General features: G+C 33.2%; 1 protein-coding gene across 2 annotated transcripts in view; it reads left to right on the forward strand.

The window, feature by feature from the left end:
* LOC124359386 (sestrin homolog) overlaps nt 1–24185 on the forward strand; it is a 209442-nt gene extending 185257 nt beyond the window's left edge. For both annotated transcript variants that reach the window (XM_046812080.1, XM_046812081.1), the window contains 6 exons: nt 14145–14315; nt 17224–17406; nt 17929–18360; nt 19203–19393; nt 20243–20387; nt 20785–24185. In XM_046812080.1, coding sequence (XP_046668036.1) covers nt 14145–14315; nt 17224–17406; nt 17929–18360; nt 19203–19393; nt 20243–20387; nt 20785–20871 — 1209 coding nt within the window. In that variant the 3' untranslated portion in view covers nt 20872–24185. The remainder of the gene's footprint in view (nt 1–14144; nt 14316–17223; nt 17407–17928; nt 18361–19202; nt 19394–20242; nt 20388–20784) is intronic.
* The last annotated feature ends 1797 nt before the right edge of the window (nt 24186–25982 follow it).

Genomic DNA, 25982 nt, shown 5'->3' on the forward strand with positions numbered 1-25982 from the left:
CCAAAAGGCAGCAAAATGTACATATTTTTATTTTAACTAGTCATGGTATGTGCAACTTTCATGCAAAATCATTAGAGCCAAATGTGCAAAATCATCTGAGAGGTCAAGGTCCAAAATTATTTTACAGTTGTTGTTGATTAAGAAATGTAATGACCTAAAACATCCTTATTAAACTTTGGTGGGTTAGAACAAACATTTCAAAACCATCACTAAATTTTTCAGTATAAAATAATTATCTTGAAGCACTTTTCAAATACATGGATTAAATTTTATTGTATCAATACTTGGGAGGGAGGGAGGGGGAGGTAGTTGATAGTTTCATGAGTTTATTTGCTACATTCGCGCTCCGAATATTATGTAATATGCGCTCCGTAAGTTATTGCTAGTACTAATAGGTCTTTATCACTGCCATGGACCAGCCAGGGCCGCTAAAATAGCCTGTGTCCTCAGAACTCAGAAGGCCACCGACCGGTAGAACTCGACACAAATTTGGCACTCGGCCACTAACCAACCGCGAGAGAATACCAAAATTTAATCTTTACTTTTTGTAAAAAATCTTATTTTCCAAAAAGTACTAAAAATGTACCATACGATAGAAATGGGTAATATAATTTATATTTTACCATTTCATGTTTTCTGAGGTCGTTGTATCATTTGATGTATTCTGTGAATAAATATTTAAAAAATCAGAAATTGTGTTGGTTTTAGTGATTACTTTCTTGTAAATAATGAGAAATTTTTTTTTTTTTATTGTGTTTTGTACCTGTTGATATTGCATTATAATGTGTGTATTGGAATTTAAATATTCTGGGGGACACTTAAATACAGGGTGTTTATGAACTTACTACCGAAACTTCGGTATTGTTGACTTTAAGATTGAAAACTAACATCTAAATCTTCAGTCGTCAGACAAAAAACGGAACTAGACAAACGTTAGTATCAGTTACAAAATTCCTACGAAACAGGATAAGTCAACAAGATTCGCCATAGATGTGCTATATATAATCAATGACAGACAGTTCATCATAGCCCTGGTCGCTAGATGGCGCCTTGAACAGTGTCCCAGTGAGACATCTGTGATCTATATTTCTGTGCTGTCCATATGATAAACTTGTCATTTTAGAATTGTTCGTAAATGAATCAAATGTGAGTCACTCGATTACGCACGTCCCTCTATCTTGTGCCATTGCGAATAGTGTTCCCATGAACTCATCTGATAGTAGCAGACACCGCCTCTTGTGACCTCGGTCTTGCCGGCCTCAGACATGTGACCTCGTTCATGAATCTGTCTTCCTGGCCTCTCCTCAGGAAATAGTTCGGCTGACCTCGAACAGACCTGAATGTTAGAGTGATAGGCCTGCTTTCATTGCCTCGTACCAATAATATTATTGCAAAACATGTTTTTCGTAACATACTAAATAGATAACTTATGGAAAATAAAGAACTTACTGAAAAAGTAAAATATGTTTGTGTTGATCGTGTTAGCCTACATAGGCTACATTAAGTGCCGATATGTTATCAACGAATAAATTAATTGTACTCCAAAGAGAATATGAATAACATGTTTAGTCTGTTATTAAAAACCGGTTGTGTTTCATTGTTTGGGCGAAGCCTTGAGTTTCTCTTCGGCCTTGGTTGTTTCTGATAAGGGTGCGTGCCGAAGTGATAATGAAGAGTCACGCGCCGCTGCTTTGGCTTTGTGGTTGACAGGAGAAGAGGGGAAAGAGAATTAATTAATTACATCCGTGTTTCTGGGTCCTGTCCGTCATGGGTCGTTACTACTTATTTGCTAAAATTGTTTTTACACGACTTCCTAATTTTGAATTGACCCATGCAAAGCATCCACTACATGCCCAATTCGTTTCATTTACAGCTCCGCCAAAACATGGCCAGACATATAGTAAAAAATGGAAAATACAAAAGACTAGACTATTGAGTAAAGCGTCTCAGGGTCCCAGGTTCGAATCCCAATGTTTGCACATTTTTACAAGTTAAAAATTAATAATTAAAATTATAGCATGAATGAATGTGAGATGACTCCAGGCTATACCTTTGCATTAGCCAGTAATAAAACTATTATCTAAATATTTTAAGGATGATTCTTTTTTAATTCACATAACTGGTAAGATTCTAGCAAAACCCATACAATGTGGTTCCTTTAGCGAAGTTCACGTTATGAAGTAATAGTTCTCAGACGGGAAAAAGTTATTTCATTTTATAGGGTTTGTAGATCAAACCAGATCAAGGAAAAGCCAGTAGATAAATAATATGGATTGTGGAATAGAGTTTAATTACGAAGATGTAACCAAATCTGGTGAATGTTTGTTTTCTAGTTAGCTGCAAGTATAGTGTCAAGTATGGAATTGGTGTAGCTCCAAATAAATCGAAAACTGATTTAAATATGCATCATTATACCTTTCGGCGAAACAGTACATGCATGCTAACAGTAATTGTTTGAATTGGTTTTGTTGTTGTTTAGGTTGACAATGTTATGTGCATAGTTCACATGAATTTAATCACATATTATATTAATAGCATGTGTTATAGTATGGGGACTGAGTAGAGAATTGAAGAGTCTTGTCCTCGGTTCCCTGACGTTAATCGATTGGAAAGCCAACGAACTTCGTCCTTTCTCGGGGTCGAAGGACCGGTTCACTGGCTGTGTCTGGCTTCTGTCGCCGGATTTCTCGGCCGGCACATAAAAAGATCACAATTACGTATTTTTAAACTGATACAATTTTGATGTTTATTTTTATGTATAGAACCTTCTTAGTGTTTTTAGAAAAGTATGTTTTGCTTGATTGATTACAAAGAGTCTCGTCACAAGTGGGTAATTAGGACCGACATTGTTAATAGTAACCGATGTATTAATGGTTCGGAATCCACGTTGTACGTTTCTTAGTTCCTCTGACTGCCCTTGTAACGATGATTGCCTTCATGTGTTTCTGTTACTAACAAGATATTATACTGAGCATACGCTCGCTATCCAATGTACATATCATTCACCCTCAGTTACACTGATCTCTAAGTTGATATGTCATGTTAGAGACGACAGTGACGTAGAGCATAGAGTATTCAGTGTGTTGATGTCACCAATGTTTGCGTTTTATCAGATACCTTTTATGTTATTGTTAGTTCCATACAAATATTCTAGGAATTAATAATAAATTAGTGATATAACACTGATAAGACTGCTATCAAATTATTGTGAGAGAAGGCGTTGTTGTTTTCGTAATATACATCTGGATTTTGCTGATAAACTAGGAGTATATTGTTGTTTAGTCAAAACAAGTTACTCCCCATTCTCGTTTTAACTGATACTGTCACTTGATAACGATTTATCTGCATTGTTTTTATTGACGTAGTTGATATATGAAATATGTTAATCAAGTAATGTATATGTATATACTTCACCGGCTCCCAATTGCGAAAACTGTGCTTCCACGGTTTCATCATTTTATTTCTTATAAGAAGAAATGTATCTGTCTGGTCTTGTAATTTTCCATTGTTTAAATAACAAAAAAAGTTATAATAGATCGAGACAATAATAAATAAATGTATTTAAATCAATATTAAATTGTACTAGCCTTTTGGTGGTATACCCATAGCCAACCCATTTTGATTTTATATGTTCTGGGAATCTACAGTAGCTTCAGTATCTGGGAATGTAGTATAGCTTCAAACCACAGGCCCTGCCATGAGTACGCTGTCGTAGTTATCAAATATTGAAAGTAGCTAAATCATTACTTAAATTTGGCAAGTACATGAAATTTGCTAACACCCTAATATAATTAGTTTGATTATTAGGAGGCTTAGAAAATTCTTTAATCAGCATACTTTAGAAAATGTACAATTCCAGTTTAAAATTCAGTAGTACAATTCCTTCCTTAAAAAAAAAAAAAATAAAAATAAATTAACAAAAATAAAATTAATTCATTCATGTAGTAATTTTTTTCCTTTTGTGATTAGTAATTTCTATAGAAATTATTGCAATAAGTTTGAAAAGATGAAGCAAATTCCAACTGCTAGTGTAATTTTTTAATTCGATGAAAAATTCCGCAAGGTTTTGATCTGATCGTGTAGCCCAATCAATCCAATAGAGGATAGCGTGATTTACAATATTGTGACATTAATTATATTTATCCGTGGTTTAGAATCCGCGACTTGCAGACTCAGCCCGCAGCCATGTCGAGGTACCGGCTTATGCTAATGGAGACATACACGTGAGCGAGGACCCGGCTGGACACAAACACGTGCAATATTACGTCACCCAGCTTAGCGAGGGGAGTTGGCAACAATACAAGACCGCTCCTTATCTAGTGCGGGTAGACCAATTGTTCAAGGTCGGCTTGTCTCAAAACTTGACCACACTAATTATAGTCTCTTTGCAATAGGAGCTTTACAATGATCAGATTTAGATAGCTGTGAATGAAAATGTTGCTGCCTCATCTTCATTTCTGAAGATGTATTTGCGTAGTAAACTCAGGTGGAAGGCAAAGAATTGCCATCAGGCATGCAAAACATTTTAGGTAGAGAAGAAGGGATTCGTGGAGGTCAGCAAACCAGTAACAATATCCTAAAAGCTAATATCGTATCCACCATTAGTTGGGATTTTTAAATGGGTTATCCTTCAGAGCCGCCATTAATATTCCATTACTCTAATATTTACTTTCGCTATAAGGGTTTCAGGCAGTTGTATGAACAGCATGATGGATGGACCTTAAAATCACTAGCCTGAATATTCAAGAATTCATCAGGAAGGATGTAGTGTGGGAATATAACTCGGCTATTGGAAAACTACTATGGAAAGATTAGGAAGTACATGAATTATATGATGGTTGCTGATGTGACTCCCACGAGTGAGACAGGTGGTTGGACTACCTGGCCTCGCACAGCTCCTGCAGCTCTACCGGGTGACTGAAATGCATATGGCTACCTTTAAAAGTGCTAATTGTGATTACACTAAGCGCCCGAGATGTAAGGACTAAACTAACTAAGAACTCCGTGCTGACACAGTTAGATCCTGCGCTAAGTAATCGTGCATGATGTTAATGACAACAACCCAGCTTGTACTTTTCCAACTCCGTGACGATGTATTTTAAGGCTAAACGTGCCGCCGGGATTAATTCAAAACTGAGCCACCACGGAGCATCACCAAAAGTAAGCAAATTTGTGTTTATATTTATTCCTTTGATAATCGACCGAATTTATTTTTTATAACTGATTTGTAAACTAGGTGATCATAGAATTTGGTGCATGTCTCTATCAACAAAAACATTATTTTATTTATAATAATAAAATTGCTGTGTATAACTTATTTTTACATGCGAATAGAACTGGCAGTGGTGGGCGAGGGCTAGGCATAGCTTGCAAGAGATGTACAGGAAATAACAAAAAGAAAGGATTCTTTTTCAAAATGTTCAACCGGTTATAAAAGTAAAAAATTCAAAATCCATAAAAAGTTATTGGTTACAAAATGACTAATTGCAAATTTTAATTTCAGATTTAAAAAAGTTAGCACAATAATTTTTTTATTATAAATAAAATACTGTTTTTCCTCTTAAATCTTATATATCATATCCTACAATCGTCCAGTTTACAAATTAGTTTAAAAAATTAAAATCAATGACAATGAAAGGATAAAACAAAATTAATAAATTTGGTCACAGAGGTGCTGCCATCCATCGGATAAATTTTGTAATATTTTCTGGCATGTTTAGCCTTAATACTTGCCCGCCTTGATACACTGTTAAGAGACCACCTTCGCAGTATCTCTTAACGTTGGACATGCCAGGACATCTTTAAGAGTCAATGGCAAACAGGACGTCACCTTTGATGGACCATATCGGACAACGGCATCCTTTATCGGTGTCAAAGAACAGTCACAGTGCCATAGGATGGAGTCACATACAACATCGTGTCTCTTGATGGGTGCAGACACCATGAGTTCTGTGACAGCGTTGAATTGCGTGATCGGTAAGGTAGCGTCGAACACAGCAATGAGCTCAGGATTAGGCACTCAAGCGCCATCGTGAGTACTCTTGTTGGGGAGTGAACGAACTGAATTTAATGCTGAAATGGAATTCCAAGAGAAGAAGAGTCCACTCCTGGATATCATTCGGACTCTCTTTCATGGTTACACCGAATGTATTACGTCTAATAAAAACCACTTTGTCTTACTTTGAAATAGCCCTCCTGCACCGTGTCACGAGTAAAACCATATTGAGACTCAGCAATTGTCTTCTGAATCCTTCGGAACGGAACACCGCAGTAACGACCGGGGATTGTGATCTATACCAGTTTTGAGGTAAGCCGCATCAAACCTGCTAGTGTTAGTTAACAAGGACATTCGTATATTTAATAATTGAAAAATTGCCTTTCGGCGTAAACATCTCCTTCAGAAGTCCCACTGGTCGCTTAATCGAAGTTATCTAACGATCTCAATTTATCCAGTTTAATTTTCCCAACCACAATACTTCTTGGGTTCATAAGGCAGGAAAAAAGTGTGTAACATTTTCATTTGTTCTATGGGGGGTTAATCCTTTTCTTCAGTCCCGAGTGTACATTGAAGTTCATGCTGGATTACTGACGATGTCTAGAAAGACACATCTGCGAGATCTAATACACGTACCTCTCCCAAAAGTGAACGTTGGATGTGTATCGTGGGGCAGGGTACGACGGTTGAGCAACGAATGGAGTACAATGCTCCGCCATTGTAATGACATTCGTATTTCAAACCGTCGGATGTCGAGTGGTTCATTAATCGATTCTTAGCCTACGTTTAAACCCCCTCCAATTCGAATCCGCTGTGTAGACTCCTCCCCGAGTTCTACAATTTAAAATAGTACTCAATTAGCGCTAACTGTTAATCGTCTGCTGGACGTGTCTGGCCTGGGAGGCGCGGCGCCAGCCTTGAACCGTTATCAAAACACGGAACCGCGTGTGCGCACGCGCGTGTGTGGGCGCGTGTGCACGCTGGTGACCCTGCAGATGTTTACGTATGCGTGTGCAGACGCCACGCCGCACCAGCTCGTCTCTGCTGTCCATAAACTATCAACAGGCTTCATGACAACCGGAGTCCGCCTGCCGACCCTGCCATGTAAATTATCACTACTTCCAGTAGGTTGTTGAGAAATTCAAATACATTTATACGATCCAGATTTCCCTTGACACACAGAGATTTTGGCAGCGAAGCTTTTCTATACAGGTCTTGGACAACTAGGTAATATTTTGCGTGCGAATTTGCGAATTTAAAACATTTTAAGTCGGTGTGGTCGTTTTGAGTCTAAAACGTCTTTTGCAGTTATCTGTATTAACCAATAGTCAATTAATTACTCACAGTAGATGGCACATACCCTGGCCACTAAACTATTAAAATAGGGGGGGGGGGTAATTTTATCAATATTAAAATAATATGTGTAGTTTAATTTCATCACACGTGTTCCATGATCCGGTTTTTGAGTCTGCTTATGTGAACTTTTTCTGCAAATTTGACTTTGACTAGCGACCTAAAAGTGTCACGCTTTGGAAACGTCTAGAACCCGTAAATGGTTTTCGAATATTCGATTTGGATTATCCCGTATACAAGTAAATATTTTTTTATCGTTTCGGTGACAAAAAACGTCCTTAATTCTGTTACATGCAACAGTTACATACTGTCTTAGTCATCATTCAACCACAGTAAAAATAAGCTCGATATTAAAATATTGAGATTTTCATTGCTTCTAAATATTGTAGGCTACTTTAACTAAGTTCATCAATCGTTGTGGTTTGTTCTTTCAATAAAGCGCCGTTAATAAACAGTTATCCTGATACAGCGACGGAAGTTAAGCGTGATGGACCAATGAGAACTATGCTTTCATATATCAATGTTAAGGCTATTAATATCCACAAATTACTCATATTGTAAATTTTCGCATTTATTATTCGTGTTTACTCTTCGGTTATCACTAAGAAACTGTTTCGCTCCTCGACTTCACAAATACGGTCCAATGACCTGCTGAAATAGATAGAAACAAGCGTTATCTCCTAAATGAAAAAAATATCGTACCATATTAACATATTTGAGGCACTTCAAATAAGCATACTTCAAAATAAATAATATGGCTCTACAAGCATTGAAGTTTAAGTTTGTGTGTAAGTGTAACTGCTTTAATTTGTAAAGTACAGAAAGAAGTGACATCCTTTTCAAGAGGAATACCAGCCAACAAGTACTCTCTGGATTTAGGGTTCCGACACCTCGACCCACTGATCTTAAAAGAAACTCCTGACCTGATCTATCTTGACTGAAATTTTAGAAACTGCTTAACTGAAAGCCATTGGTATGTTCTCTTTCATATTTACTTGCTAATAATAATAATAAACATTTTGCACTCTCAACGCGAACTTCATGATTATAGAGGGAAGAAGTGCGCGTGAAGCCGCAGATTGCGAGGAGATAGATAATGGTTTAAAACTGTTATTATTGGATAAAAGTAAGATCATTTCTGTTTAGCTTGTTAATTTCATTACTATAATTATCTATTTAGGGTACCATTATGTTGATCTAAAAAAGGCAAAGAAAAGGGAATTTAAATTCTGTAGATATGTAAACTGTACTTTGTTATATATAAAAAAGGATTATTTTACTAGTAGTTCCGAACTTCACCAAAGAAACAAATATTAATGAAGACATTTGCCACTCATCTTTAAATAGAGCAATACTAATTGCTTATGGGTCCTTTGCGTATCCTTGGTTCCTTTCTTTATATTCTTAAAGAATGTATTATATTTTTAAACATCTGACACAGTTTTGTCACAAAATAGAAATTTTACATAATGGTTTAAATTTAAAAGTATAATATTGAAATACTTTTGTGCACATCGATTTATATTTATTTTTACTTTACTACTGGAGATGCTAGCATGTATCTCATCAGCTAAGCGAAATATATGAAATAGTTTTTTATGTGCAGTAAATTGTAACTGTGATATTTATTGTGTAATTTAAATTAGGTAATTACTTGTAAGATTTACAAATAATCGTCATTCATCATCATAATAATCACATCATCATCATTTTACTACTTGTAACATGAACAGAACTACATATTCTTGTACGCATCGAATAATTTAAATTATTGAATGAAAAGAAGCGTGTACTGTTATTGAGTGCTTGTTACTACATTTTGTACTAATAAAGTGTTTCAATTGATGTGTCCTCAGTCCTTTAAAAGAATGTTACTACAGCTTATACAGAAATTAGTATTACAGCAAAATATTATTCCGTCAATCCACAATAACTCCTGCGGTATATGTATATTTATTTCCAATGCGTCATTAAGCTAATGCATTAAGAACACATTTCCCGGTAGTGTTAATGCCAAGCAAATAATTTGACGTCCGCTGAAGGATTTACGTCAAGATCGGGCTATTTATAAGTAATAGATTGTGGCGCGCGATTCGAGTCTAATTTTATACTATATTGGCAGCGATCAGAGTATCAGTGACGGAATGTTGGTGCACCTGTTGTAGGTGACCGAGTCAGCTGTCTTTTCGTTGCCAAACATAACCTAAAAATAGAGAGAACAGCTGGGACTGAGAGCCGCTCTGAATTAGCATTTCTCTTTTGCTTCCTGCTAGCCAATATATTTAAGTATTTTTGAGAGAATACATTTATTGGGAGTAGTTTTACTTTACTTTATTATAAAATATTAATAACGTATTGTATTAAACAGAATTGTTTAGGTCGACAATGGAAGTTTGTACCGCACAAGATCTTTGCATAAATTAGTGCAACAATTAAATCTTTTTTTTAATTTATAACTTAGTTGTTTAAGCATATTTTCATGTTATTATTTAATGCATTTGAACAACTATTTCCATAGGTTAGCTAGCGGGGTTTCCCGTATATTTATATGAAACACATCTTATATAACAATGCTTTTGAATACGTAATATTGTATTAGTCAGTTTTTATATGTGACGTTTAGTTCCCAGCTATAAAACAATTACAAATAGTCATTTGTTGTTTATAACATGTAAAAGCTATAAGAAACAGTCATATTCATAAAATAACCATATTTTATACAGAGCGCACCGGGGTTGGAAATATTAATAATCATTCCTATCCGAAATTTGGAATTCTACTAAGTTTGAAAAATAATTAGAATAGATTCCTAGATATTGTATTCTAAACAATGTGTTGTTAACAAGAGATCGTGTAAATTAAACTGTAATTCACTTACAAATTGCATTCTTAATAAGCTCATTACATACTCACGGTTAGTCTTATAGCCATAATATTAGGTTAAACCAATCGGGTGTTCTCTCCAAATATTTTATCGAGTAGTCTAATGGAAGCTAATTAAATAGCTTAGGCTTATGTGTCATCCTGTGTACAGTGAACTCTTTATTGCGTGAAATTAATATCACAATTTGGTTGATATTGATTTTTTTCTCTTTCTAAATTTAAATGTAAATCTTACCGCTATAAAAATGGCTTGCATCACGTAAACTATTTAACTATGTGCCATATGTCGGCAGACATTCTTTGGAAAAGTGAAATTTGTTAAAAACAAGGGATAATCTTCATTATTATATTTCTTTATATTTTATTTTATACATGCTTGTGATAATGTTACTGAAAAGAGACGAATATTAAACATTTCAAGTTGAAGAAACGTGTTTTGTTTATATAGGTATAACAGAAAACAAAACACGTTTCTTCAAATATATTATATATATATATATATATATATATATATATATATATATATATATATATCAAAAATTTTATTTTCAAGTCAAATACAGACATTGTGATAATACGAAAAACTATTCAGTTTCAACCTAGATTCCGGACCTTGAAACATTATGGGTGAAAATGTACAATCAACTACACCAATAAAGCTCTTGACTGGCTGACATACATGCTCGCCAAACACGCAGCACTCGACTACGCTGGTTTTTATCGTTGGCCTGTCGTTGTGGGAGGGCGTGGAGGGGGGGGGTTGACCTCGGCTGTCATGATTACTCACACGGTCACTGTTTTTGCTCGACACATCACTTTTATTTCATACCCTTGAAGCCCATCCATTTGGCCACTCAATACATCACTCGTTTTTTTCTGTTCCGTCGCCAAACGAGACAGCTTGTTTACTACATCGCCAATGCCGTGTAGCCTGCCTTTAAAGGCGTTGAGTTTAGTGCCCTACTAATATTAATATACTGACTGTAAACTAAATATGAAATAGTTTTTTTGAACTTGCTTGTTACTGCAAAGAAAAATACAAAATATATTTGTTATTTATTACGTTGTACGTAGTAAGAAGCCCGACCTGTTGTAGATAAACTGTCAAAAGGAAATAAATAAATAAATATTCAGAATGAGGTCTTATAAAAGTTGTTACTTTAATTATATTGTAAAGTGCTAAGATTTTTATTTTTGTAGTTCATTATCACCGTAATAAAATTATGAGGTTTAAGATTAGTTAAATTGGCTGACGTATATTTGAGTGAGATCTTACACCATTTGGATGTCAATAATTTTGTAAAATGTCAATGACAGGAAAATGTTAAGTTGTATCAACTGCACTTCAAAGCTACAAAATGTCTGAAGTCAGTCATGTTAAGTGGAATTAGCGCTGTTCACTCACATATTATTTCACTATAGCGCTATTCGTAGTAATTTATATTGTACTAGTGGTAGCAACTACGGTAATTTAGCCCATAGGTAAAATCTTTACACTTTACTTCAATATTGAAAATAAGCCAAGTACAATATTGGGAGCACTGGTATATAAAATTACATTTAATTTTTAGAAATAGTGATTAACTTCAAACACGACATGTCTATCGTGGGTTAGCGAGTCATATTTCTAATCGTACTCTTAATATTTTTGTTTAGTTTTACTTTAAATTATTCCTCGTACTATTCGGAACTTGATTAAGGATGTTTAAAGCTTAATAGAGTGCTACTAAAATCTCTGGAGCTATTCAATAACACAATATGGAATGGTTCATAAATAGTAGTCTAGTTATTTTATTGGTAGGTACTTACAAAAACTGTTTAACTCTTCTCCTACTTCAGAATCTCAACACATTGACTGTTCTTTGAGTTTAAAGGCCATTTGTGCTAAAGTGGACCATGGGATGTAAATATCTTCCAACGGCCATTGTTTATCTCAAGGTTGTATATATTATTTAAAATAACATGCCTAACATAAGGAAATTGCGTGCGATGCCGCTAATTAGATTACTAACTTAAAATTTTTTAATTGATATATGTCGTTTATTAATATTATATTGGTACCGTAACCTAATTGTATGCTATTGTATTATAATTAAGTTCTGATTCTCAAAAATAGTAACGATTGGTTTGGTAATGCATTGCCGAGTTTAGACTTATTTATCCTCCACAGGCTCTAATTAAACGCTTCGATCGTTCTTTGAAACTAATTTATTTATCTATTTAATTTTGTGAGCTATTTAAACATTACAAGGAAGTTTTTAAATTAGTAAGTACGTAGTAATTGAAGAAATATTCCAGAATTAAGTTAACTTTCGTGTCAAGTTTCAAAAATTTCACCTGAATAAAATGTATGAAAGAGGCCAAGAAAGCAAATTTTGCCATGCTTACTGGTTAAAACTACGTTTACAACTGCAACCACAAGATAAATAATTCTAGATTAGACAAAGAGTCGACTGTACCAAGCAGCCATCGGGGCATATGTTTGCTGTCCGTGAACTTAATCTGCATCGCTCATTGCGGCGATAGGCGCGTAGCTTCCTTCACCAGCGGCATACAACTTGAGATACACGTTACTTGGTTATTTTCATTGTAGTCGCGGAACGAGTCATGGACATACATGAAGGTCTGAAAATGAATGAATATGCATGTCCCTGTAGATTTTGCTAGCCAAACATGGCTGGCCCTTCTTCTTAAGATGAGAATTATTAGCGTGTCTCATCCTTTCCGCACTCTAAACTGAAAACACACACATTACCCCTTATGGCTGAACCGGAAATCACTCATTATGCACACTCGAACTGAACCGAGTGATAGTAAACAAACGCAGCGTGGCGCGGTGCTAACAAACAGGAAGAGGAAATCAACCGAGGTCACAGCCGGCTGTATATGGTGTCTGTTATCTGTCTGATTTATACTCTAATTTCAAGGCTCTGCGATCGTAGTTAAATCGATCAAGAAATCATTGTTGATGTACGGATTGAGCTGTTCTATAATCTAGATGGCACTGGTTCTATCCCCAGGAAGATTGTGCTATCAGTAATATAAAACAGTACGTTTTTGAAAGCTAGGGCTTGAATATTCAGATATTTACCAGTAAAGTATATAATATTCCATTATTTTTTAACCATAAATTATTGATTTATTCAAAAAATTTAATTCTTTTCCATTTGAAAATGATTTTTTATTTAGACGTGACTTGCCATGAATATGGTGAATATGGTATTGACAATTTGAAGACATGGTGTATCCCAATTTGCAGAGACAATTTTAACGTAACTTGAATAGCTATGCACATCAATTGCTATTATTATCTTCTTATCTTGCTTTGATTTACTTATGTAAGCCATGAAAGACTTTTTTCAAAAAACAACATGCAAGTACAATAATTGAAATAGTAGTATTTTTATGTAAGTTTAGTTGGAATTGTTTGTAGAATACAAAACCAGTTCAGGCTATATCAATTCAGTTGTTCCCTTTTACAATAATTTGGACAGTCTAAAGATGGCTGTGGCTAATTTAAAATGTACTATATACATACAATAATGACAGAACAAGGAGTGTATTCTGGAAGAATGTATAAATAATTTGGAATGTTACCCTTTTCCAAAATTCATTGGTTAATTATATTGTTTTAAGCATTTGTTTGTGTAAAAGTAGAAAATGGTATTTCATCTTTCCAAAGTCCGTAAATAGTACCCATTAACACCCTATAAACCTAATATCACATAAGTTTTCTGCCTTTACTTATGCAATAGAGCATATTTATATCTTTTAAATTACAAGACTTTTTCACGTTTACTGGAGTATTAAACAGTTTAAGAAAATAATTTGTCATTTTGTACTATACAGTATTTTGTATAGAACTCGTGTTTAAACAAGGTCAGTTGGTAAAAGTACAGGGTTTGTGTTGCAGACGCATGTTCTGCTGATAGACGCATTCCTGCAGAATAATCGGCTGGACCATGTGACCCAAGTGATGGGATACCATCCCAAGTATCTGGACGTGTTCCTGCGCACGCAGAATTTCATCCTGCGTGGTGATGGCCCCCTACCATACGACTACAGGCATTACATTGCCATCATGGTATGTAGTCATTGTTTCTTATTTAACTGTTAATCAAGACCCCCTGGGGCTAGTGGTTAGTGTGATGTACTTAATATGTGTGACATTTTCATCCTTTACCCTCTTTAGCTTATTCGGGTAAGGTTAAATAAAGCAGTCTATATGTAATACCATAACTCAAAAATTATATTTGCAATATTAAACTATCAACTCAGGATGCGCATCATTTGCTCCATACAGGTGTTTTCAATGTAAAACTGCTAACTGCGACAGAAAAACAAGAAATTCAATATATCAGAACACATTACTTTATCTGTGTGTTTGCTAATGGTAAAATTTGTGAAAGAATAATAATATTAGGTTATAGGTGTACCAGTTTCTCAATTGATAACAATAAAAATATAATTGCTTCTAAGTGTTATAACACAATTACGGGTATTTTCAATATAGTAATTTTTTTAATTTTAATAAATTCCAGTTTTTATTAAATTTATCCAAACTATAAAATTGTTTTAATAAATTGGCATCTTTATGCAGATATAGAACATATTTTATTTAAGATTTTACATACAAGCACTTCTGCAACCAAAATGTAAAGCTGTTGCTCCCAAAATGGAGATGTCATTGGTTTTTAAAATCACAGGAAAGTCACTACAAAATTTGTGAGTTTTGAATCTATTTCTCTTTAAATAATATGTATATATTTTTAACTGATATTAAAAGATAGCACACAAAAAGACTAAGTGCAGTGAGATGATAAGTTGAAGTAAAATACAGTTTTTAATGTTGTAATGAGCATTCCACAAGTAGAATAAGGAACATAATTGATGATTAATTAGACTAGATGGTCTTTTGTCAATTTACACAAGCTCTACACTGTGATCAATTTGAAGTTTCCAAGTGAAAGATAATGCTTCGGTGATGGACAATTCAATAGCAGTCAAAAGTATAAATCAAATTTTAAACTATCACAACTGTAATTTAAGTGTGTAAGACCACAGATTTGACAATGTATGTAACAATTTATTTCTCAGATATATCAGCATCAACATTATTATCTTTCTATTTATTTCATTCTAGCTGAAGTTATAATATGACAGTGCACTCTTTTTATATTAATTTATTAATGTGACCTTATAAATAGTATTTATTACAAAAAGAAATGTATTTTGTATGAGACAACTTATGAATTGTTTCAAATATCTATTGAGTGCAGAAATTTTGTTGTATATGGGTTTGCAATAAAACTTACGAGATGTACATCGATCCACTCAGAATTTATTGTTTATAGGTGTAATCATGGACTAATAAGGATGATTAATTAATTTATATAAATTATTTAGTGTTTAACCTACTTGTAAAATAGGTTGTTATCAAATTTAATTGAGGAATGATAATTTTGGTATTTCTAAAAATATCTTACGATTAACTTATGCACTATGTCTCTTGAGTAGACAGAATCCCAAACCATTGTTTAGTGAAAAAACCAGCATGTGTCTGTATGCAGCACATTGTCATGTTAATAAGTACTTATTTTATAAATGTGCAAAATCAAGTATGGCACAAAATTACTAAAATTAAGTAGACTATATGCAGTAGTTTAATTAATTAATTGTAATACTTTTCCTAATTTACAAAAGTAGGTAATCAAAGAATGTTTGATTTTTTTAAAATACACCTAATATTTTATTTTACAAACTTTGATCTCTTTGCATAGATAAAATGCAGACTAAAGTTTATAAATGAGAAGACAAACTAGTTTCCATCTATTTCTGGATGGTATGAAATATATTTATGGGGTCAGTCAGTATTGAAGCTAATGTACTGAATTTATCATAATTTAAGTTTATATTCCTTGCAAACATTATCAATGTTTCTTTATTTATGTTTTTAAGTTCTAAGACAAGTCCAAGGCATTGCTAAAGCAGGGGTAAGACTTTGGCATTGGACTTAGAGTCTGTGTTAAAAATACTGAAAGTTTAAATCCTATATGTAAAATATTACTAAAATACAGTACAGTACCATCACAAATTTTTCATTATTATGTCTTTTTTACCATGCAAACCATTGTTTTCTAAAATAGAATGATTGTATTTATTGTAGTAAAGACTTCCATTTTTATACTTTTATGTTTTTAAATTTTGTTTATATGATATAGGAACTTTAGTTTATCTTACATGTATTTTTTCTTTTTAAATGTTTTATATATTATTTTTATCCTCCCATTCTGTATTTAAACAGTTGTTTCTCTGTATGATTTGAGACTCATTAATTTTTGGCTTTTACAGTTGTACATTTATTTTTATAGCTAGATTGTTTATGAATCTTTAGTACAAAATTATACTACTCTTTGCATTCCTGCATCAACATGTTGACTGTAGCAGACACCATAGTGCACCATACACTACTAAGATTAGCTACCTACTCAATATCATTCAGTATAGAGCTACAGTGAAGGCGTTAAAAATAAATATTCACCAATATGTAAAGATTGTCCAGTCTATTTTTTAAATTTTATCCTCCAGCCATTATAACTTAAAATACTATTTTAACTAACACGTTTTACATTTAAGATTTTCCACTGACCCTTAAAGGAAGTAGGTCTTCCCTGACGATTTGAGTATGGTCATTTGTTAATTTAAAAGTTGTTTTTAGTTTTATGTTTCTCTTGCAACATAAGCTAAACCAAATCGTAAGTGTTAAGCCCTCGAATTTTTTCTTAACATGCTTAATTACAAACATTGACTTTATTATACATTTGGATCAAATGTGATAAATAACAGGTATATACAATAAAGTAACATAATTTTTAAAATTTCTTACGGTGGGAATATTTGTTTACTCTTGAAGAATGGTTACTCCTTGTTAACAATTCCTACTGAGTCATTATCACAGGCTAAACCGGTTCTAACATAATCTGATGATGCAGGCAGCAGGCAGGCACCAGTGTAGCTATCTGATACAGCTGCAGAAGCAAGAGTTCATCATGCAGGGAGGAGACAAGACCTGGCTCAAAGGGCTGGCTTACACCCCCCAGAAGCTGAGGAATCTGTACGAGATCAACAAGATCCTGGCTCACAGACCGTGGCTCCTCAACAAGTCTCACATACAGGTGAGCACAGTGAAGATGCCGACTATGTAACTCTAGACAAAGAACCATTACCATAATGAATATATTATTAAGTTCATCAAATTGATTTGTTATAAACTTTTCAACGTCAAAGCTTATAAACTAACTTTTTTCTTTTCAAGTCATTTCTTGGAGGTTAAAGAAATGGGAAATCAATGACAAATTAAGTTTGTAGTTTTTAATTAAAAACAAATGTTTATAAAAAGCATTTTCTTGGATGAAAAAATCAACATGTTCCTAACTTTAAGAAGTACAAAATACAAAGTAAAACATTGATTAGGTGTCACAGATGTATTTGTGAGATGCCAATACACGTGTGTTTAATTTAGGAAATAACAAATTAATAAAATATTATAAAACTAAAAACTATTAAAAATATTACAGAATGGCTAATATTTAGTTTTTTTTTTTATAGTAAAAGCAGTATAGTAAATGATCAATTTGTTAAATAGGATGCCAAAATTTATATTTTCTATGTGTTTCAAGTGCCATTAATTTGTGTAGAAACTGACGAAAGGCTCGAACAACTGGTCGCTGTCAGAGGTGGTGCATGCCATCGTGTTGCTAGTCCACTTCCACTGCCTGTGCAGCTTTGTTTGTGGCTGCGGTGTGCGTGAGGAGCTGGACCACACACCGACGTCTGAGCGCACACAGGAGTATGCCACACAGCAGGACACCGGTGAGCCTGAGGCAGGGGTGGGTGTGGACACGCTCATGCAGCGCATGAAGACTCTGTCTGAGCAGACGGAGGAGTTCAGTGCGGAGGAACGAGCTAAGAGGTTTGAGCGTGTCGAACGTCAGAGCGTGGAATTGGGGACAAGTGCTGGACTTAGGGTCAGACCTAGCATCGAACACTTTGTGGAAGACCCAAGCTTCATGTATGAGGACTTTGCTCGCCGCGGGGAGGACTCACCAATACCCACCTTCAGGGTCCAGGTCAGTTTTTCAATCTTTGTTCTATTAGTTTTAAGAGCCAGCTGTACTGGCAACCATCTTGATTGTAATCATATAAGAACAATGGTAAACCTCATGCACTTTTACGAGCTTGTCGTAGAGTTATGGTGTGGAAGATGTTTCATTTCAAACATATAATAAGTATCCAAATAAGCCTTTTAGTTTTCCAGATATTTGTGTAAGTAGTTCAGGAAAAAATCTCAATTTTTTTTGTATTTCATCATTTAAATATTCAAAAAATGAACACTTCACAAAAAGTCTAAAACACATTTGGATGCATATCCAAAAACTTTGGATTTGGATAAAAAATGTGTGTAAAAAGAAAAAGAATGAATGGAAAATTAAATATCAGTTATTGGCCATGATAGAGTAAAATAGTAAAGTGTTTTAAAAACATCTGGTCATTGACATCAATGTTGGTAAATAATTGGTTTACCATCTCATCATTTGGTTTACATCTCAAAATGTTTACAGATAATGTTCATAGTTTTCAATTGTGTAACAGTAACTTTGTTGAAGTAAGTTTAGCACGATAATCACTTCTATAATTTCTAGCTCATTCAAACAACACAAGATATTTACACAAGGCTTTATAAGTTCTTTAGCCAGTCTCAACTAATAAAAATATTTAATTTGGGTGCCATTCCAATGTGTACAATATTTTATCTCTTAAATGTCTCAATACAAATAAAAAATTACATGAGTTTTAGAAATTTCAAGTGAATTTTTGAAAAGGAATGGTTATATCTAAGTTATTATTCATCATAGACCAAAATAGAAATGTTTATAATAATAGTCATCCCATATGATCCCTTTCTGTGCAGGACTATTCGTGGGATGACCAGGGATACTCCCTGGTGAACCGTCTGTACAATGATGTTGGAAACCTGCTGGACGATAAGTTCAAGACTGCATACAACATGACCTACTACACCATGGGCGATCGTAGAGATGTCGACACTTCTCGCTTCAGACGAGCTATCTGGAACTACATCCAGTGTATGTTCGGAATCAGGTCAGTTGATTTGCTACCTATTATACCAAATCAGCCGATGGTAGAAAAGGTTTTTTGACTGTTGATTACAGACATTTTTCATTATTGCATTGCAAAATCTTGTATTGCTTGGTCCTATTAATGTATTAGAACAATATTTGCCTATCAAGGTAACAATTTCTTGTGTCATCCCAATTTTTCAGTAATCTGAAAACCGTGTTGTAGGATAGACCACTGAAATCTGTGATCTACACCTACCTGTAGAGATCCAGTAAGATCGAAACACGGAGTACAAGTGATAGAGCAGTCCTGTTTCTACGCAATAAATAGAATTCCAACAACCCTATTCAATAAAGCTACTATAAAACTAATTTTGTTTTTTATACTAGTTCTAGAGCATTTAAAACATATTCCTTTGCCTTAATGGACATTCCAATTGAGCATATTATGGGCACAAATTAATTATAAATCTACATTCCATACACTATAGTTTACCCAAAATCTATAAAAATGTCCATATTAAACTTTTATATCAGTTGTCCTGCAATTGAACTGTTACAAAAGATGTTTTAACTTTATTTTTTATGGAATGTTATGTAAAGAAATGTCAAGAAAAACCAGGATTTTATCCTAGAAAAACAAATATATGTTTTTGTGGATACAAAGTAATCCACAATAATAACAAACTATAGGAAGTGTTTTAAAGATCAACATACTTATATGAAAAGTTATTTGAAACAAGATGAAGTATTTTCCCTAACTAAAATTTACAATTGTCAAGTTTTACTTATGTTTAACTAACAAAATTGTATAACTAAATGTAATGAGTATACAAGAGTTTGTGGGCTTTGACATTTCTTATGTATGCAGGCACGATGATTACGACTATGGGGAAGTGAATCAGTTGCTGGAGCGTTCTCTCAAATCCTTCATCAAATCCACTTGCTGTTTTCCCGAGCGCATCACGCGGGCCGACTACGACCGTGTTCTGCGAGAGTTCAAGCACAGTGAAAAGGTACCAATTTCCTGATATTCTATCAGTTATATTTTTCTATTATTTTCGATCTCTTTAGACAGGCGTGGACTTCAGATTCCAACAGTCAGATCCGTGACAGTGTCAGATTTCAGACACTGCACTAAGCAGAAGATGAAATATAGCTTACCTATTAAGATTAGATTGGGGGGAAAGTAAGTTAGTAAATTAATTTAGGTGACAAATTCCAAGTTTATTCATTTTAAGTTATGAGTTTTGGTGAAAGTTTCATGTCAGGATAACATTTGGTAGTCTTTACTTTAATGTTCAGGCTAACACGACTTATATGTTTAGTTAATTTAAAACCAATACTGTGATCATGATGTTATAATTAATTAATTATTATATGGATGCTATTAATAAGATGATAATTTTTTAGGTCCATGTAAACATCATGGTGTTAGAAGCCCGGATGCAGGCTGAGCTTCTGTATGCACTGCGCGCAGTCATGCGCCACATGACGTAACATGTGCACGCCAACTTGCGTTGGGACTATTTTAATCAACATGATCTAAGATTAGTAGGTTATGTGTTAATAATGTGTAAGTTTTAATATGTAAACATGAGAATTTGTGATCTAAGATATAAGCCTGCAATGCAAAGATGTTTTGTACTGCAAAGATTTATGGTTAGGATTGGATTTGACGGGCTCATATTTTTGCCATACTCTGTTTAAAAAAAGTATCGTTATGTTACACCAATCAGTATGCTCATATGTTTAGTGAAGATTGATTCAATCACAAATTAGGTAATTGTATCTGAGCACATAATATTGTACTTCATCTTATGGTAAGAACAAATTCTTCTCATTACATTCTACATATAATGAACCAGTATATTTCATTTCTAATTTATATCGAATTACAATGTTTTAGCTTAAAGTAGTAATGCATTGAAGACATTTATGTATAAAACCAAATTGTATAATCAATATTTTAATGTATTATTAAATTTTATTGGAAATTTATTTATATTAACTTATTTACTATTAATATTAGTTATCAGAATTTTAGAATGAAACAGTGATATAGAGTAAAAATGTTATAGCATGAGCGGTGTCACCTTTAGCCATTTTTATTATATTTAAAAAATACATTGATTATTAAAATTTGTCATTGCAACATTTCTTCTCTAATATTACCATTATATTGTGTTTATTTTTGAGATACAATACTTTAACTCAATTTTTGTTTTGATAAAGTTCTACATTTATAACAGTTCTAACATTTAACTGAAAATAAAGTAATTTCTTATGATAGGAAATTTTATATATTTTTTATGACATAATTGGTGTTATTTGCATAATCTTAAACACATCAAAATAAATAATTCAAAACAATGTACCAAAAGAAACAAATTATTATTGTTTGAAATCTTCCAAGTATCTGATTATCCTACGTTTTCACAATTTCTCTTCAATGAGACAATATCGTTCCATTATTTATTATCAATCAATTTTGCTCACTCCATATCAGAATATGAAACAGAATGAAGTGTACAATTAGGACCTGTAATACTGCTATTGACATGTTTCAAATTTGGTCTTAAAATTCATTGTCGAAGAGAAGATTTTGAAACTAACAAAGATACTTTGGATGCAGTAGTATTACATATTAGTTTTTAAGATAGGAACAAGTGTGTTTTAAATATTCAGAGGACTTTGCCAGTAGTTGCTTGATCTCATCATTACAAGTACATTTTCATTAGTTTAAGTACCTTAAGGAGTATTTATATTATTCTACTTGAGCTTTTTGATCTACGATCTGTCTGAAGGAGCAGTAACACAAATATATTCTCAGTAATGAATTTTTTTCTGTTTTTGGTTTTTTATTTATAAAAAATTGTTTTTGTCCAGTGTTGTTTTAAAGTACAAGTTGGCTGTAAAGTAACTCCATATTTCCTTTAAAAATGTATATACATTTAACTAATTCCAGAAACAAATTAAATCAAACATTTAAGCAGGGATTAATATAATGTATTACACAAATTCAACTTATATGTCACACATTTTCAACTGATTATGAACAAAATATAATGGAACATTATTAAGATAATATCTTATTGCAGGTTTAAAATCCTGAAGGGCCTTATGTAAACTTCTTCTATATGAAGTAGTCCACCCTCACATAAATCTTAAAATCAAGACAGGATATTGTGATGGTCAGTAACAGGGCCGTACTTAGCTTGGCAGGCTGTGGAAAAGATATTAGCCCCTTCATGTACCACCAGGGTAAAATTGTCTGAACTGGTCTGGTCAGTTATATAAGCCAGCTTAAACCAGTGTACAAGTTATTCTGAACAGTTGGCTTGTAATATGCTGTCACTCCATCTTGTATAAACATTACTAATATATATCCCCCAGTGAAGCTTCTGGCCACAAACAAAATGCCTGTACAATATTAAAATACATGTTACAACTCATAGTATAACGTAAAATGAATGGTAAAGAAATTTATTAGATACAAACCCACACTATATTTAAAGTTGAGACCTTGTTTCTATTCTGTCACTGCTAAACATGGAACAGAGCTTCACCTGACCGGAAAATGTTACTAAGGAGCATTGCTCCTCCCAAGCAGCGTTCCCTTTGAGAATCCAATGTGAATGTCACAGTCCTCATCAAACAGTTGCTACCTATAATTAAGTCTCTAAGGTTGGAATTTTGTTGTTTCTAATCTTATCAACCATATACCTATTAAATATAAATTCTCTTGCGCCCTGTCATATTGACTTCTTGGGTTTCACTCAAACATAGCGTAACCTACATTCAAATTTTCATGATTGTTTATTGATAAACTTCTGGATCTGTTCTTATTTCTAACACTACCAATTTTAAACATTTACTATGACAATGTTTAATTGGTTTTGCACCAATTGTTGTATTTGTCCAATATTGTTATCTCCACAATCTCTGGCCCTGAACAGACTCCCACACTTAATCTTGAGACAATGTTTAACATGAGCCTAAGAATAGTAGTAAACAACTTTTAATCAGGTGACAGTAAGTCACTGAAACTCACACAAACCAAATGGAATTTTAATAATTAACATTTAAATTTCGAAGTGTCTTTACAGCCTCCATGAAGTAATGTATGATTGTTCCAATAATTAATATACTAAATTAAATAAAAACTAATTGCATTTTCCAAGAAAGTATGTAGGTAAAATAAAAGAAATCCAATGCAGTGTTTGAATTGACATTTATTTCCGACTACATTAAATATTAGGACAGGTGTCAAATGTTTTTTCCCGTAGTAAAATGTTTTGAACTGAACAATTAAATGATAATTTGAAACATTGTTCAGAAATATGCTATTTGCAAGTCCTCCCCTTCAAGTCAGTCACACATCACAGATGTTTTGTTCGTGTCTGTGATTGAATTTTCATGTGATAGTAGACTCTCATTTAGCTTTACTTTATGGTTACTTTCTCACATCTCCGGTGTTAAGTATATAACAAAACAAAGCCAAATAGTCAAAGTTAGTATAAAAGCTCTAAAAATAATTTGTAAAGGAAATTATGGCTGTAGCTTTATTTATTGTCACCGAAAGAAATGTGAGAAGGTTAGGGCAAGCTCCACTCTGAGGGGACATTTTATGTTAAGTTAATCTCATCACTATTAATATTTTTATTTGTTTTCAAAATATGTTAAGATTTAAGAAATTTTGTATGTTTGAAGAATACTGTTAAAGATTTTGTCACTGACACAAATTTTATTGCTGTTACGTTTGTGTACGAATTGCAGTGACACTTTCAAAAATAAAATATTTTAAGTTTATAGATGAAGTGTCCTTTTCTTTCCTACTTGTCTTTGCAAAACATTTTTGCTGCAGCTTGGAAACATTAACAAATTTATAGGCTGTTATGTACCAGTGCTGTGCTGTGATGTGGGATAATGTGCAGTCACTTTTAAAAATGTATCCCGAGCATTCCTGAGCTACATGATAGTCATCAGAAGATCTATCTCTTTATCTCTGGGACCACTTCTGAATCACTGAATGTCTCAAAGTTAAAAGTCTACTGGCAAAGTCAGATAGGAAAACAAATCTGCAAATACCAAAGAAATACCATAAGTGTTTAAACAAAATTGTATGGCATTTGGTTGAATATGTTCAAAGATTTTGATAGTTGCTATATAAGACGAGGTTTCCTATATTAGCAGTCATTGCAGCAAATAAGAGGTCTTGGCTTCCATTCAAAAAGTAAATTGCAGATTGTCATCACCAGTAGAGTAGCAATAGAGTAGAGGCTAGTTATACGATGTCATTTGTTGTCATATTACCGTGGTACATTAACTTGTACAATTTCTTGGAAAACGTTAATAACACTAGCAGATATCCACCTCTCAACTCAATAATGCATTACAGAATAGAAGTAAATGTAATAAACCATACTAAGATTAGTTGCATCTTAAAACTCGGTATTTCAAAACATGTTGAAATATGCTTTCTAAAATATAATTTCCAATTTAAATTCTGATCAAGTGAGACCTACAGGTTTTATCAATTTGTTTTAAAGGTGATTCAAGATTCAAGATCTTTATTTGTTGTTAAACATGATTTACATGCAATAAACATCGTCAGTAATATGAATGGCTTAAAAAATATTTAAACTAAGAACTTCTTATTTCAGTTTCCTTAAGCTTCTTTCAATTTCTTAATTTTTAATAATTAATTAACAAATTTAAATAGAGTAACAAGAAACTAACAACAAGAATTAACAGAAAATATTAACAAGATTAACAGTGAATAACAAAACAATAACAAAAAGCCTATAACTAGTGAATTAAAATAATCGAGATAAAATTGGTAAAATTAGTCAACAATTTAAAATAAACTACAACAAATCAACAGTAATGAATGTATTATCCTAATTTAAAATCTCATATCACTAGTATCACTTGCCAAATATTGTTCTATAGAATAAAAAGCTTTCTCTTTAAACCAGGTCCTCAGTACATTTTTAAATTTCACCATGCTGACTGACCAAGCTATTCTTGGTAGTTTATTAAACAATTCTATTTCAATAAATATATGACTTTTCTTTGTTTTCTCTAATCTAACACTTAAAACATCTAACTTTCCATTATATCGAGTTGGGTAACTATGTACATCCTGTCTTAGCTGATATTTACTTAGGTTTGCCTTAACTCTTAACAAACAATCATAAATAAATAGACAAGGCAGAGTCATTATATGTAATTCTTTAAAAACTGGGTAGCAAGACTCTCTTTCTGGTATACCCTTAACTACTCTTAGTGCCTTTTTTTGCCATAAAAACACTTGCTTGGCTGCACTACTATTACCCCATAACACCACTCCATACAGTAGATGAGGATGAAAGAATGCATAGTAAGCTGTCAACAGCATCTCTGAACTTACACAGCTTTTTAATTTACGTAATAAATAAATTACTCTAGCTAATTTTTTACAAATAGTTTGAATATGAAAGTCCCAGCTTAGCCTACTATCTAAATATATACCTAACTGCTTAACAGGTTTAAAATTATTGCTTACATTAAAATCTAAGGAGAAACATATGTGTTCAGTTTTGTCATTATTTACTACAAGAGAGTTG

Source organism: Homalodisca vitripennis, chromosome 4 (assembly GCF_021130785.1).
Source record: "Homalodisca vitripennis isolate AUS2020 chromosome 4, UT_GWSS_2.1, whole genome shotgun sequence".
Taxonomy (NCBI): Eukaryota; Metazoa; Arthropoda; class Insecta; order Hemiptera; family Cicadellidae; genus Homalodisca; species Homalodisca vitripennis.